General features: G+C 41.1%; 1 protein-coding gene across 1 annotated transcript in view; it reads right to left on the reverse strand.

Annotated features, from left to right (window-relative positions):
* The window catches only part of LPIN2 (lipin 2), a 38,122-nt gene that overhangs the window by 13,571 nt on the left and 9,095 nt on the right, over window positions 1-15,456 (reverse strand). Inside the window, exons 2-12 of the mRNA XM_083450123.1 lie at window positions 14,762-14,962; window positions 12,897-12,992; window positions 11,840-12,141; window positions 10,728-10,835; window positions 9,178-9,301; window positions 6,722-7,058; window positions 5,511-5,610; window positions 2,675-2,862; window positions 1,148-1,241; window positions 791-860; window positions 52-141 (exon numbers count right to left, since the gene is read on the reverse strand). Of these exons, the coding sequence (XP_083306249.1) occupies window positions 52-141; window positions 791-860; window positions 1,148-1,241; window positions 2,675-2,862; window positions 5,511-5,610; window positions 6,722-7,058; window positions 9,178-9,301; window positions 10,728-10,835; window positions 11,840-12,141; window positions 12,897-12,992; window positions 14,762-14,953 (1,701 nt within the window). The 5' untranslated portion in view covers window positions 14,954-14,962. The remainder of the gene's footprint in view (window positions 1-51; window positions 142-790; window positions 861-1,147; window positions 1,242-2,674; window positions 2,863-5,510; window positions 5,611-6,721; window positions 7,059-9,177; window positions 9,302-10,727; window positions 10,836-11,839; window positions 12,142-12,896; window positions 12,993-14,761; window positions 14,963-15,456) is intronic.

Raw genomic sequence — 15,456 nt, forward strand, 5'->3', positions numbered from 1 at the left:
CATATGCACTTCTCCTTATGCACACCGTTTTTTTTGTGAGTTTTATCTTACCTGTTTAACCAAGCTGTCCTTCTTACGCCAGAACCACCATCTTCCAGACTTCTTTGGCATTTTATCCTTAATCCAGGATTCAACTGTAGCCTAATAAACATATGAAATCAGTGTACATCTACAAGGTTGCCATCTGGTTCTAACATGTACAATGGTATCTCATGTGTGCTTATCCATCACTTGGTTATGCTAAATCTCTGAAATGTTTATGTGCTTCCATCATGACTATGCAGGAATGTACTTATTTCAGCACAATTAAGTTATGGGAGAGCTGTGCTCTCTTCATGAAATGGCTTCTCCCTATGGTAAAAAGGCTACCTCAGAGAACAGCTCACTACAGCTACCACTGCCTGGCCCAAGTTCCATTAAGGTTGTATTGCAGGACACCCTTGGCAAACTAATACCTGCCAGATGCCTCCTTCCCAGCTCATTAGAAAAATCGCTGAATTAGGAGGGGTGGGGACCAAACCACAGTAGCAGAAGTGTTGTACCTTGGAACTTGGGAGCAGCATACTAGTGTTTCTCACACTGCTGTTTGGCAGGCCCATGCTTTTCCCTTCACAAAGCTAGAAGACATCCCAAATACCCAAATTACTATGCTTTGCTTCCCTCATAACTCTGCCATGAGAAGCCTTGGACAAGTAGGGGACAAGGCCTCTGCCACTCTACTCTGCTTCTGTGGCCCAAAATGGATAGCCTAGTTTAATATATTTCTGAGTATTTGCTGGTATTAGATTACCTGTGGCAAGCTCTTATGGAACACCTGCAAGCTGAGAATCATGGGAGCAGCCAATGCCCAATTATAATACCTGTTTATATAGAAAAAGTTACTCATTATGGATATTACAAAATGCACAGCATGATGAATATGCCACATACTCTTTATTGTAAACATAAAACAGCCTCATGGCAGCGCTAAAAAAGTTTGGTATGAATTCTACATTATATGCTGCTAACAGGCAAGAATTACTCACAGAAGTTGGGTTTTAAATTTTAAAGAAGGACAATAGAATAGAATGGCAGCTACAATACAGATGAACCAGGCAAAATTATTATTAAATAGCATAGGAAAAATAGGATATTTGAGGAATGTTACCTGTTGTATATTCTTATAACCAAATTAGGATTGTCTATGAGTCCTGGGTTTTCAGCAAATTCATGGTAAGTAATGATATGCTCCATGAATTTTTCTGCAACACAATGACATTTTATCAGATAATTAAAGCATGTTTGTTTCCCCTTATTTGCTTAACCTAGTCCTTCCTGTATAAAAGAATTATGATTTTTTCAAATTTATGCATCTTCATTAAATGAGGGTGTAAAATCCTGATTAAGCATGTGGTTGCCTGACTCCCTACCCCCACTCAAAGCCCCAGATCACCTGAATCCAACTCCAGGTGATCAAGGGATGCTTTGATCTGCTCTGGACAACTCCTGGATCAACCTGGACCTGCAATTTGTCTGGAGCCTGTGTGCAGCCTGATTAAGAGTTGTGTAGAACTCAAAAGCTTGCACACTGTGTAGTGGTCCAACACTGCCATTTCTACTTTATGCAGAATATAGTTACAGTGGTACCTCGGGTTACATACACTTCAGGTTACATACACTTCAGGTTACAGACTCCGCTAACCCAGAAATAGTGTTTCAGGTTAAGAACTTTGATTCAGGATGAGAACAGAAATCGTGCTCCAGCGGTGCGGTGGCAGCAAGAGGCCCCATTAGCTAAAGTGGTGCTTCAGGTTAAGAACAGTTTCAGGTTAAGTATGGACCTCCGTAATGAATTAAGTACTTAACCTGAGGTATCACTGTATAGGTGTGATGGACCAAGATGAGCTATTGCTACAAGGAAGCAATTTCTTACTTTTTACTCATGCTTTGTATATCCATGGTTAACATGTGGAAGAATTCAAAGTCAAGATACTAAGAAGCCAGATGTCGGTGGTTAATCTGCTGCTTTTTAAATGTCAATAAAGCAATTCCAAAAAAGTTCAGTGGTGAACTTCTGCTTATTAAAATGGCAGTTTGTTTTCTATTTAGCACCATTTGCTTCCAAACTTCCTGACTGCCCTACATGCACATCTGCTTAGCACCAGTTCCCTGATAACCTTGCTAAAAGTGCAAAAGTAAGTCTGGAACACAAGTTTCTTTCACTACTTACTTGCCCAGCTGTCTTGTACTAACTGTGTTTGTGCACAAGTGGAAACCACTTCTGCTAATGCAGACATGGGCCCCTGCTTTCCACTCAACCCTCCATCCAACCCAATGCAGCCTCCTGTGGTTCTACAGAGTTCCCCAACCCTCATATCTCAATCAAACTGAGCAACAATAATGGCAACAGCAAGTTCTTAAAGCAATTCACAGGGTTTTGAAGCTCTGTTACACTGAAAGCAGGACTTCCACAAAACAGCCAATAGCAGATATGGCCTGGCATTTGACATATGGTGCATCTCAGCAGGAAATTACACTCGGGAAGACAGCTTCCTGCCTAGATTTAGAAAAACACATGGTGGCACATATGTTATCATTTGATCCTGCACACTGAGATAAGTGCTTCCTATAGGGCAAAGTTATATAAAATGCAGACTTCAAGAGTTTATTAAAAACAAGGCCGATTATTACATACCTTTTGATATCTCCCCATTTTCACTAAGACCTCCACAAAGGGATAATGTGACATCCGGCAAGTCCATTGCAGAATCAGACATACACTCTGTACCACTATCTGCAGCAGCACTTCCCACCGATTGTGGAGACTGAGAACCTGACAGCGTGTCAGACTCCAGCCATTGTCTGGTACCTGGATCAGAGTCACTGAAGACAAGACAAACAAAACATTTGCATATGATTTGTAGTGCTCACATAGAACCATTCCTTCTAAAGTAGTCCAGGGCAGGTTACAACATGGTAAAACACAATGAATCTAAGAATAAGGAAAACTTCTTAATGAAAAGCAAATTAGTCTGACACAGCAGGCAGCTGTTGGACTTCAGAAGTGTATCTGTCTCCCAAAATAAACGGTTTTTATACACAAACAAGGATACAGTGGTACCTCGGGTTACATACGCTTCAGGTTACATACGCTTCAGGTTACAGACTCCGCTAACCCAGAAATAGTGCTTCAGGTTAAGAACTTTGCTTCAGGATAAGAACAGAAATTGGGCTCCGGCGGCGTAGCGGCAGCAGGAGGCCCCATTAGCTAAAGTGGTGCTTCAGGTTAAGAACAGTTTCAGGTTAAGAACGGACCTCCGGAACGAATTAAGTATTTAACCCGAGGTACCACTGTATACTGTATACTGTACATATCCATAAGAAATTTCTAGAAAGTGTTCATAACTTGTTGCTGTTGCTATTTTTAATGTTGATAATGTTGTAAGAATGTAAGAAGCCCATTTGGTGAACTGCTCCCTCCATCAGGGGCCACTCAGATGGCAAGAAAGGTATGACCACAGCCATTACCTCTTGTTTTCCTCCACCTATTTGATGATCAGAAATGTACTGCTTCTAAACATGGAAGCGCCATGGTTAAGTTATGCAGTTCTAACTCCATGAAGTTATCTCAAGTGCCCTCCTTCTCAAGTCATCACTTATCTCTGCCATCTCTGCAGCATGAGCTGCTGCCAGAAAGCCACTTTGCCCTGAGTGAGTTCCAGTTCTGGCACAGCGCACAATGAAGTAGGTTTTTTTCCTTTTTCAACACATGCTGACTTTCTGCAATTGGCTTTTAGCACAATACCAACACCAAATATAGACAAGAATGGCAGTGATGTGTTAAAAATCCAACCAATATGTAACTCAGCATGACCCAGCAATAATCATAAAACCATCCCAGGGTTACGTTAAATAGGCCTGGAGCAAAATGTAGCCAAAGTATTCTTAGGCAGCCTATTGACAGGAAATCACAGGGTAACATAAACTGGAGATTATCACCGTAGCATGAACAATGCCCTGTACGTAAATTACATGCTACGTGAGGAAAGGAGAGATTGACAGAATGGTTACATAGTTTAGGCACGACACATTATCTGTAAAACATAGATATATACACACCTACACACCAATTCTATCAATTATAACAGGAGAGAAGCCTCAGGATCAGAGGCCAGATGCCTCTCTATCAGGCCTCCAAGACTCCTAAGGCCCTGCTCCTCTCCAAGCCACATCCCTCACCCACAGCCTAGAGTGCTTTTGCCTGGCTGAATGTGTCCTTAAAGAGTGGAGATGCCTCTTTTTTGGCTGTGGGGAAGATGAAGAAAGATGTACATGTGTACTGAGTCCCCTGACATGTGATTGAAATGAATATATTGTAGAAATTTAAGGGTTATATTCATTGCCTCTGCCTGTTTCCCCCCCTGCCCAACACTGTAAGACTACCCACAAGGGAATATGGTCCTTGGACTGAAAAAAGATCCCCCACCCTCTCCCCCAACCAACCAATGATAAACCAACTTAAAATATTGGAGGAGGAGGAGACTTGTGTCACATTTGTGCAGTATCAGCAGGCAGCAAGTGGCAGAATAGGTTCCACCCTGTCTAGCTCCCCCTGGCTGTCCCCACATACTGCAGTTTCCCCCTCAGTTTCCCTGCGCCTCTGAAGATAATGTAATTTTGATTAATAAAGGTTGCCAGGAGCCTCCAATGCAGTGCCTGCTGCCAGCACTTCCAGATATGGTTGTTGGCTTCTGCTGTGTTCTGGCACGCTGCAAGAGAACCAGTGCTCAGGGACTTCCACCCCACTGCTTTCAGCACACGCAGCATAACAGAAGCTAACAGAGACTCCGGAACGCTGACAGCAGCAGGCTCCTTCCCCATGTCCCAAGCTGGCTGGTGGGCAGTGGGGAGGGGCAAGGCGAGCAGCCAGGCAGGCTGACTCGTGATAGGACTGGCCTGTGAAGGAGAGGTTTGAGGGAAGAGTGAGAGAAAAGGCGGTCTTTCTGTCAAGTTCCTGCAACACACTGTACTCTGTTGACAACAGCACCAACCAGGGCTCTTTTTAAAAAGTCTCAGAAAAGTGGTTAGGGGGGCTTGGCTTTCAAAGTACAATTGTTAACATGGGGAAATCAAACTAGAAAGGGGCTTGGAAACCACTTCTCCATTATATGTACCTAACAGCTGTGTTGGATTGTAAAAGCGCTTTTTTAAAAAGCCCATTATAGAGCTCTGACGGTTTTACATTGCTCTACAGCACCCTCTGGTGTCACATGCTTATAACGCGTTTATAATGTTTTAACTGACAAGTATAGATTAGTTCTGTGTGGCTGAGTAAGAGGTGGTGGCAGGGAGCAGATTAAACATAAAGTTTTTACAACTATCTTATTTTTAAGACTTTTCTCTTACATGACAAAGGGAAAACAATCAGGGGAACAATGATTGATTTAAAGAAATACACATTACTTGCATGTTTTACTGTGAAATATCTGTGTGTTCTGTCAGTTATCTGTGTGTAGTCAATTAATAAATACCTTTTGGGAAAATAAAGAGCAGCAACTTCAGGTTCCAAAGCTGTCAGGTCGTCCAAATATATGTCATCAGGCCCCTGGTGATGACTTCTCTTATGTATCCCTTTAAAAAAAAAGGGGTATTCATTTAGGACAATTAATTAATGTATTTTAAAGCAGACTGCAGACTCCACATAAAAGTTGCTTCCCGTTAAAAGTTAATCAAAGAGCCATGCAAGATGTCTCCACTGAATTCTGAGTCATTCCTTCCTATCCTAAGAGTCTCCTATATCCCATTTCCATTCCTCTACAGCGGTGTTGGCCAAACTTGGCCCTCCAGCTGTTTTGGGACTACAATTCCCATCATACCTGACCACTGGTCCTGTTAGCTAGGGATGGTGGGAGTTGTAGTCCAAAAACAGCTGGAGGGCCAAGTTTGGCCAACACTGCTCTACAGGGAAGGGCCATAGTTCAGTGGAAGAGCATCTGCTTTGTCCTGAGAAGGTCCCAGCTTCAATCACCAGCATCTCCAGGAAGGGTTGGGTGAGACTCTTGTCTGAAACCCTGGGGTGACACTGCCAGTCAGTATGGACAATACTGAGCTACACTGACCAATAGTCTTCTTCCAAAAGGCAGCTTGCTATGTTCCTCTAGGGAGACTTTTGGAGGGGCACAGCAAGCTGTAAGGGAGAGGAAGACACACTCAAGTCCTCTTCTGTGAACTTCCTTCCATTCATATAATTACAATACAAGCTACATTTAGGGGCACTTTTATATGTGCTAAAAAAACAAGACAGAAACACACTCCCCCCCCCAAAAAAAAAGATATGAAGGCAGCCTTGTTTAGAGAAGCTTTTAATGTCTGACAGACTACTGTATTTTAATATTTTGTTGGAAGCTGTCCAGAGTGGCTGGGGAAACCCAGCCAGATGGGAGGGGTATAAATAAAAAATTATTATTATTATTTTGAATCCAAATAACATTTTACATAATGTAACTTTATCATCTGCATTGCAGATGACAGTAACATAAATGACTTGTGAAACTTAAAACTTTGTGTATGAACCAGAAATTTTAAGTTATTTATACTACTGTATTATTCCACATGAACAGCTGCAAGCAGGACTAGCAAACACATTTGTTACTTATCTCTTGGAAAAATGGTTAAATATTTGGAATCTGGGGTAAAAGAGAAAGTATGTCAACACTTTATCAGGTAATTAAAGATATGTTACCTTTTTTCTTCGATGGGGAATCAAGTTTTGCTGGTGGTTTAGTTTCTGTCGGAGAATCTATCAATGGACTGGGAAGAGTATCAGAATCTAATGCCAATGAACCTTGCAGAATGTCCAAAATTGGTTCTGTGGCTGTAGAAGCAAGTCTCTCTTTAATATCTAGCTCCTTAAGTAGATGGTGTGTTCTTGGTTCAGGCTTTAGTACTGTACAAACAGAATCATTCACCAAAATTCCATCTTCAGCTGCATCACTGCTGGATATTACCCTGAAATGCGTCTTCTCTGATGGAGTGATTGTAACTGTTCTGGGATGTTCCAATTTTTCCTTCTTGCTTATCTGAAGAGAAAAGCACCATTTTAAAACAATAATGCTTTGATCTCATTCATCATCGGCATGATTCAGTTCCAACAGCTTAAAGTGGTTCTAATTTAGCATTTCAATAAAACTTGCATCCCACCCTCCTCCACAATTCAGAAGTGTGTGTGTGTGTTAGATCAATAGAAGTCCACCTCATCTGGAGTTTTGGCATCCTTACTGCACCTGATTTTCCAAATATAAAACAAGACTCAGCAATGTCAATGGGCAGCATAGTTGATAGACAAACGTGGAAAGATGTACCAATTGTTTGTACATTAATCCAGCCTTGCAAATCACTCCACAAAACTTACACACTCCCAAGCATTAGGGAGCTTCTTATAATGCTGTGGTCAAGTTGTTGGCATCCATCTGTCTAGAGAGACCATGGAGTGAAGTCTGGGGGTAAAGTCAAACTGCTGCATTAGCAGCATCAGAGTTTCCTCCTCAGGGTGCAAGCCTGGGCAATGTGTATGGAGGTCCTGGGCTGCCCAGACAACAAGATCCCTCACTCAGCCTTGCTGATGTGGTCCAAAGGAATTGAGAGCAATATGTCTGGAACCAGCTTGGCTGCAGGAGGTGTACAAGACACCATTCAACTGTCTTAGGGACTCCACTTTTGAGTATGGTTTACTCCTTAGCCTTTTCTTCTCCCGAAGAAATCACACAAGACAGCAGAGGTTTAGGATCAGAGTTTTCCTTCTCCTAGATGGGCCAACTTCCCCTCTGCACCTCACTTCCCTCTATAGCATGTGCAGAAACTATCTTCCTGACAGTTGGACTCATTATTGGTGTTGTCCACTCAATCCACTAGAGCCCGTTTTGGCATGCAGGGAAGTCCCTAACTCATCGAGGGTCCAAGACCCATCGGCTACCCTCTCCTGGTTTAGACGGCCAGTCCAAGCTGTTTCTAAGGGTGTGGCTGCTGTCACATGCTGACAGCTTTTGGGTGTCACTGGTGAGAGTTGAGAGCAGGGTGTTGAGCAAACCATGGTCATGGTCACACCACATTCTGGTGAAGTTCAGTTTGTCAGTAGGTAGCAGGAGGAACTATTAAGATGCCCCACCCTTGGAGACTGATGGAATCTGATGGATGCCTAAATGCTCTAGAGGTTTCTTGTCAGTTTCCAGCTGACAGGCCTGGCACTGCTGTTGAATCTAGAGTTTCACAATGGACTGGCTCATGACAGGATTGCTCCCAAGCAAATTTCAGATAGACTATGACTGAACAGAAGGAAGAACAAAATATTGTGCACATTTTGTGATCATGATGGTGGCACAGTGTGCTCACTTTTGTGACACCACTGCATCTCCTCACCAGTAGAGCTCTTCCAGGTGGTAAATACATATTAAAAAATCATTCTGCGACACATTTGCAAAGCAATTTGGGGGATAAAATCCATCCTATTCACAGTGAACTAGACATTGATGCTAATACTGGTTTGTTGGAACAGGCTACTTCAGACACAGGTTTAACCTTCATTAACAATGGTACCCAAGCCGCTTAGGCACAGTCAACCATAAGGAAAGGAAGCACTTTTCAGAATACAGAGAACAGGAAACATCACATACAAAATATAAATTGATTTACATTATTCCATAATGTACGTCAGATACAAAATATGGCAGTGCCTCCTAACAGCACCCATCCATGAAATGAATGGTTGTTTGCAGTTTCTATATTTTTAAAAAATAAAAAAAAATCTGGACCTTCAAGGCAGAATAGGAAAATGATTCATCTGGACTGCAAACTATCATCAAATGTGACACAAAATCCAACACTAGCTGCCCATGACCCACACACCACTAAGCGTTAATGATGTAGGTGTTTTTACATTGTAACACTAACCATTAGACTTCAGGTGCACAAAATTCTGCAGCAGGAGCCATGTAAGATTCCTGTGGTCAATCACAGCCTATGCTGGAAAGTTCGCCTGCTTTTAGAGAAGTACCAGCAATGAACCACAAGAGGGAGCTACCTTTGTGCTATTTCTATTGGAACAGTCTCCATAACAGTGCTACTTTTTAACCTATAAAAAGAAAATCTCATTACATTATCAAAACCTTCCCTCCAAAAACTTGTATTTGCAAATAACTTTACCTTGGTAGATTCTGGGAACCCTCCCCACGTCCATTCAATGTGAGACTCTGCTCGGAGTAAGCTCTCCGCAGGCTTAACTTCAAGTTCTGAATCACTTTTAGGACAAGTTGGCTGGCTAAATGGGCTGTCAAAATAAAACAAAGCTATTGTGTTTCAAGGCATGAGTTGTTCAGATCTTTTCAAGGACTGCTTTTCTCCAGTTTAACAAAGCTTCACTTATACAGAAAGCCAAGTTGGGCTTTCAAACTGTGAGGCAACAGGAGAGGAAAACTAAAAATCACAATAAAGTAGTTAATGTTGGCCATTCTAAACAGATTTCTTCATTAGGTGTTTTTTTAAACATTTTCAACATAACTGTTCTCACAAGGCAAAATAATTATAGTTGCAAGTTCTCTCTCTCAACAATATATCCCTATTCTGCAGGCTTAAAACAAAAATGACTGAGCACATTTTCAACTTAAGACAAGCATGTACTCATGTAAGCACATCCAGGACTTCCAATCGAAGCATAGTGTATGAGGGGTAATTCAAGGATATTTATGGAAACTTGCAAAGCCAAGTTAGATTTCTTGGTCCATTTGCAGCCTACTTCTTTTTTTTTTTCTTTTTCTTGAAAGGAAGCAGTTTTCAAGACACACATTCAAATCAAGGAGATAGATGGCAGGCAAAAATCCACTGACTTTTCCATTGTGATCATAGATTACCCTCATTTCTATTGCCATTCTACCCCTTCCCCACATAATTTACTTGGTCAGTTACACAGCAAAGAAGCCCTAGTTCTTCTCAACCAATTTGAAGAAAAGTGTCTATAGAGTTAATACCACATGGAACTTCCAGGTGTTATTAAGGTAAGAGGTTCTGAAAAATGTCTAGTATCAGAGGTTGGGGCAAGGACAGCTTAAGTTAACTGCCAGAGTACACTATCCATAGAAACATGGCAAGCCACAGAAGTATTGCCCATGTTTCAATAGTCCAGTGTTATGCCTAATGTAATGTTTATGCCAGAAAAGCGTCCCAAGAAGTATCGATCTTTATTACAAGAGTAGGCAATCTGTTCTGAGTCAAGAGCAACATTCCCATGGGGGCATGTGCAATGCATGTGGTGCCGGGGGGAGAGACATATCAGCAGTGGTTGGGGCCAAAGCTGGAGAAAACAACCTCTTTTTTTGCTTTTTCCTTCTCTCTTATGCATGCTTTCTGGTGCACACATTCCCCACCACCACCACCAACCACCCCTTCTCTCTCACCAACTCTCTTCCCCACTTTCCATCATTCAGCGTTCTCTCCCTTGCCAGTCAATCTTCCCTTGGGATGCCTAGCCGCCAACTACTATCAGCCTGCTCTGCTCCTGCCTCCCTCCCCAGTTTGCTCCAGGTCCTCAGCCTGGAAAAATCCACAGATGTGAGTGAGGAGCCCAACTCTTCTCTTTCTCCATCCTGGAGATCACAGGGAATACCCTGGAGAGTCCCATGGGAGCCAGGGTTTGTCCCGATGTGCTGTAACACCAACATTCAGTACATTAAAAAGAGTGACACATGAAAGTGACCTACTTCTCCAAAGGAGACCAGTCTCCATCTGATAAAGGGTAATGGTCCTTTGCGTGGTAAATCAATGATTCCTTATACTCTTCATCCTTTGGTGGAGAATCTGATGGGTTCCTGTGGAGATGAGACTATATTTAAAAGGGGGCTCACAGAAAAAACCCTGGTGATGTATTTTAACTGAAGAGTTCCAAGCAACCTGAGGAGAAACCAACACTTCCATAAGCAACTTTTCAACATGATCCATATTCTGATTTGAGCAAGACCTGGAGATCCAGCCCCACTGACTCACATCCATAGGAGCTGAGACACAAGCAAAGGACTCTAACTCCATTTCTCCCAGAGTAAACAGCAACAGGGGCTTTGGAAGAACTCTCCTTTTTGTTGAATGCCAAAGCTGTTCACTATTGTAAAGATGCTTGGAAGGATTAAAGAGTCTTTGCTTCTTGGAAGAAAGCGGCTGAAGTATGTAATAGTATGTGTAGGGGTTATGATGGAGGCTGGATAGAAAACCATGAGAACTAGATCACATTCACTCTGGTGCCGACTTCCCTATCCATATGACAGACTGTGTTTTCTTTGTGGGTCTCACCCTTCATGATTATCTAGTTTGTTGCGTGTATTTAATGACTTACAAATTAGAAAGTCTTCAGCAACTACAATACATGAAACATTTTCCGATTGAGAAATGGGGTTTAAGTGTTCTCAAAAGTAATGCTTTACAAATTAAAAACTTATGCAATGCAATTTAGATATAGGTTAAAATTATATATTTATTGCAGGTATTTGCTTTTCTTATTTAACATTAGAAATACAAACCGAAGGGTAATTATCAGTGCCTGACTGTGTGACTAGAACATTCAGTTGCCATATCAGCATATTTCTTACTAAAGACCACCCCCTAGTTTATTGTCTGCTTTTCTGATTTATAAGTAGATATAAGTTATTACAAACTCCAAATCTGAATTTCCAAATATTAAGTAGTTGAATATTTAAACAACTGGGGGATTTTTTTCCTGGTAGGATTTCGCACTGTTGCCAAATATAAAACAAATACAATTACTGAGCTTTTTATATTTCAACAGGTTAGCCAAATAAGAAGGTAGTTTTAAAAAGTTTACCTCAGAGGCAGAATACTTCTCTCATCATCTGAGCTAATTTCCATTTCAAAGCCTTCTTCCGTTCCAGGAGCAGAGATCTGATCTTCCTTCTTGGCATCTTGTTTACATTTCCTTTTCCTTCGCTTTTTCTTCTTCACTGACCCAGAGGGGAAAAAAGGCTCTGCTTCCACAATCTGTAGTATTTCTGAGCTTAGACACATCCGTTCATTGTCACCCGATTTCAGCAAGTGATCATCAGCTTCTTTGAAGAACTGGTCTTCTGTAGGTATTGGAGATGTTGCAAGATGTGCAGGAACTCTTTCCTAAAAAAATGATTTGGGCAAGAATAACCGTTACATACATTATGTATGCACTACTAAACTATTACAATATTCACTATATTGGAATTATATTGGAATTTAGTATATAGTATATTGAAATCACAGTGAATGTATAAATTCCCATGTAAATGCAGGTAATTATAGATCCATTTTGTGATGTTCAGAAACTCAACAGACATACCTAACACTTTTCATTGTCACTTAGATATGAATGTCAGTATTCACTTATGTACGTCCAAAAAGGGAGGAAAAGAAACACCTGGCTCCTAAATTCAAAATGCGTAATTACAGTGGTGCCTCACAAGACGAAAAGAATCCGTTCCGTGAGTCTCTTCGTCTAGTGGTTTTTTCGTCTTGCGAAGCAAGCCCATTAGCAGATTAGCGCTATTAGCGGTTTAGCGGCTATTAAAGGCTTAAGGGATTAGCGGATTAGCTGCTAAAAGGCTATTAGCAGCTTAGTGCCTTAGAAAAAGGGGGTGGGGAGTGGAAAAAAAAACAGGAATCGCAAGACATTTTCGTCTTGCGAAGCAAGCCCATAGAGAAATTTGTCCTGCGAAGCACCTCCAAAACGGAAAACCCTTTCGTCTAGCGGGTTTTCCGTCTTGTGAGGCATTCGTCTTGCGGGGCACCACTGTATATGAAATCCTCATTTCCCAATACACAATTTCCTCCCTACTACATAAAATATGTACAACAGAATGTCAGAATAGACATGGATGTTAAATTATGCTACTTACAAATTTTTCTTCTGTTTCTTGCACAAAGAAAGCTTCTCCATTATCACCCAGTTTCATATGAAGATCAACTGCTTCTCCGTTAATTTCAATATCAATCTGTGGAACACACAATACCCTTTCAGCATTTGAAAATAAAAATACACACAAAAATTAAAATATATTTTGCCTCTTTACATTATCCATCCCCACCCCTCTAAACTTTGAGACAAATGGGTAAAGACTGAATGATCAACATACTCTCTAGTACTTGGCTATCCACTTTGATCAGAGCATACATTACCTGTGATCTAAACTTTGTGAAGTTGGAAGAAGGTAACAACCCCACTAGCATAAACCAACACATGTTACAGAGACTGAGAAAGGCAGGAAAGAGAAACTGCAGCCACTTCCTTCATCAAAGCTGAGAGAGAGAGGTGAGAAAGAAGCGGGTTGCATCATACCTCATATGAACCAGTGGCCAAGAACGAAGTTAAGAAGAGTTCTGCTGGGTAAGGTCAAGCACCATCCAGACCAGCTTGCTGTTCTCACAGTGGCCAGCTAGATGCCTATGGTAAGTCTATTAAGAAGGACATGAGAGCAAAAGCACTCTCCCTACTTGTGATACTGGTATGCAGAGGCATGCAGTCTTGGATGCTGGAGGTAGCACACAGCAATCATGTCTAATAGCTACTGGAAGCCTTATCCTCCATGAATTTTAAATCCATGACTTTTAAAGTAATCCAGGTTTGTGACCATTGCTGTATCGTGTATCAGCAGCTGTTTGGCCCAGCTGCAACCTAGCTGCCCAAAGCCAAATGTGATCTGCAGGGACAGAGTTACCTAATGCTGAATCCATGACAAAGCACTCATTCCTTGTCACCTTCCTGAGTAGCTCATCCGGAACAACAACACTGACTCATTGTTCATTTCACTAGAGTTCCTAAACATGACTAAGGAGATTCATTCATTTTACGCCAGAACTAGCAGCAACTAACCAAGAAAACCAGGGATCATTATGGATAGCTCAGTGAAAACATCCACTCATGTCTGCTGCTATACTCCCCAATAAAACCCACCAAAGCTAGAGATTATTAAAAAAAAGAGGCTGAAAATCATAATGCCTTTGTATAAATATATGGTGTGGCCACACTTCGAATACCATGCACAGTTGTGGTTTTCTCTTCTGAAGGATGATTTTGTACAGCTGGACAAGATGAAGAAAGGAGCAACTAACATTATCAGGGGCCTGAGGAAAGTTGACTATTTGAAGCTTTTTATTTTAGAAAAATGGCAAAGGAGAAGCATGGGAGAGAGGTTTATAAAATTGTGCATAGTGTAGAGAAAGTGGACAGAAAAGTTTTCCTCCCTCTCTACTAGAACTGCCATTACTATGAAGGCACTAGTTTCCCAGTGAAACTGAGTAACAGTAGATCAGACAGACAAAATCCAAATGAATGTATGGCATTTGCTGTCAACAGTTCCTATATTTTCATACTTAACTTCACAAACTCTCATGGCTGCTAGTCATAAGATCAGCCCTACAATAGTTTAAAGACATCCCCCTCCTCTGTATGTTAAAAAGAGAAATGCATGCAAAATATATAGCACGCAACAAAGAGATGCAAGTCTTTGTTGTACTAACGAAACAACAAGGTTAATAATACTCTATTTAGTCATAAATTAGAGTGGCTTAGATTTCAGATCTGCACCATTGTTTGAGAAATGCGGTAACAGTAGGAACTTTGATTTAAATCAAGTCATCCTGTATCAAATCTCAAATGTATCCATTCCCCTTTAAAGCTCCCCCCCCTTTCAAAAATAGATTTATATAGACGAAACTGCAGAATAGTTTTCATTACAAGGTCCCCATCATTCATGATACTCACAACTTTCTCCTTCGAACGTAAGACACCAAGCTTTCCAAATCGGACATGGAATGGGGAGCAAAGGTATGTGCCATCTTGTTGCCGAACTACAATTACATCAATGCATCCTGAGAGCGTCGCCTGATTGATTCCTTTGTATAGTTCCTTAACAGTCACCAGAACTTGGCCTGCAAGCTGCCCCACGTAATTCATTATTTAAGGCTGCAAAGAAGAAATTGATTGAAACGATTAATCAAAATTTAGACAAAAAGTAAAAGGTAGCCAAGATTGCACATAAGAAAATTCCAAAGTTCTCCAAGTCACTAGCATAAGAGTGTAAGAAGCTTTTCTAGACCATGATCCCTACACACAGCTTATCTTTATATGCCATATTCAGTACAGCAGTTTCCAGCTTCCACAGTTCTAGGAATTGATAAACATCACTTATAAATCTCTATAGCTCAAACATTCAGTTGCCTATCAGCAAGTGTTTACTTATGAAGTGTAGATGAATCCAGAAAACTACATACAGTTTAGGACTGTATGTAAACTACTATATGTAGTTTACATACAGTTTACTATTGTATGTAGTAATACAGTTACATACAGTTTACTACTGTAGTTTACTACTGTATGTAAACTACTAAGTTTAGGAGCATCTAATGATGAAACTAGGAAGGGGGGCAGGGGAAAATAGACAGAAGATGGGAGGATGG

Source organism: Podarcis tiliguerta (assembly GCF_965153285.1).
Source record: "Podarcis tiliguerta genome assembly, chromosome: 7".
Lineage (NCBI taxonomy): Eukaryota > Metazoa > Chordata > Lepidosauria > Squamata > Lacertidae > Podarcis > Podarcis tiliguerta.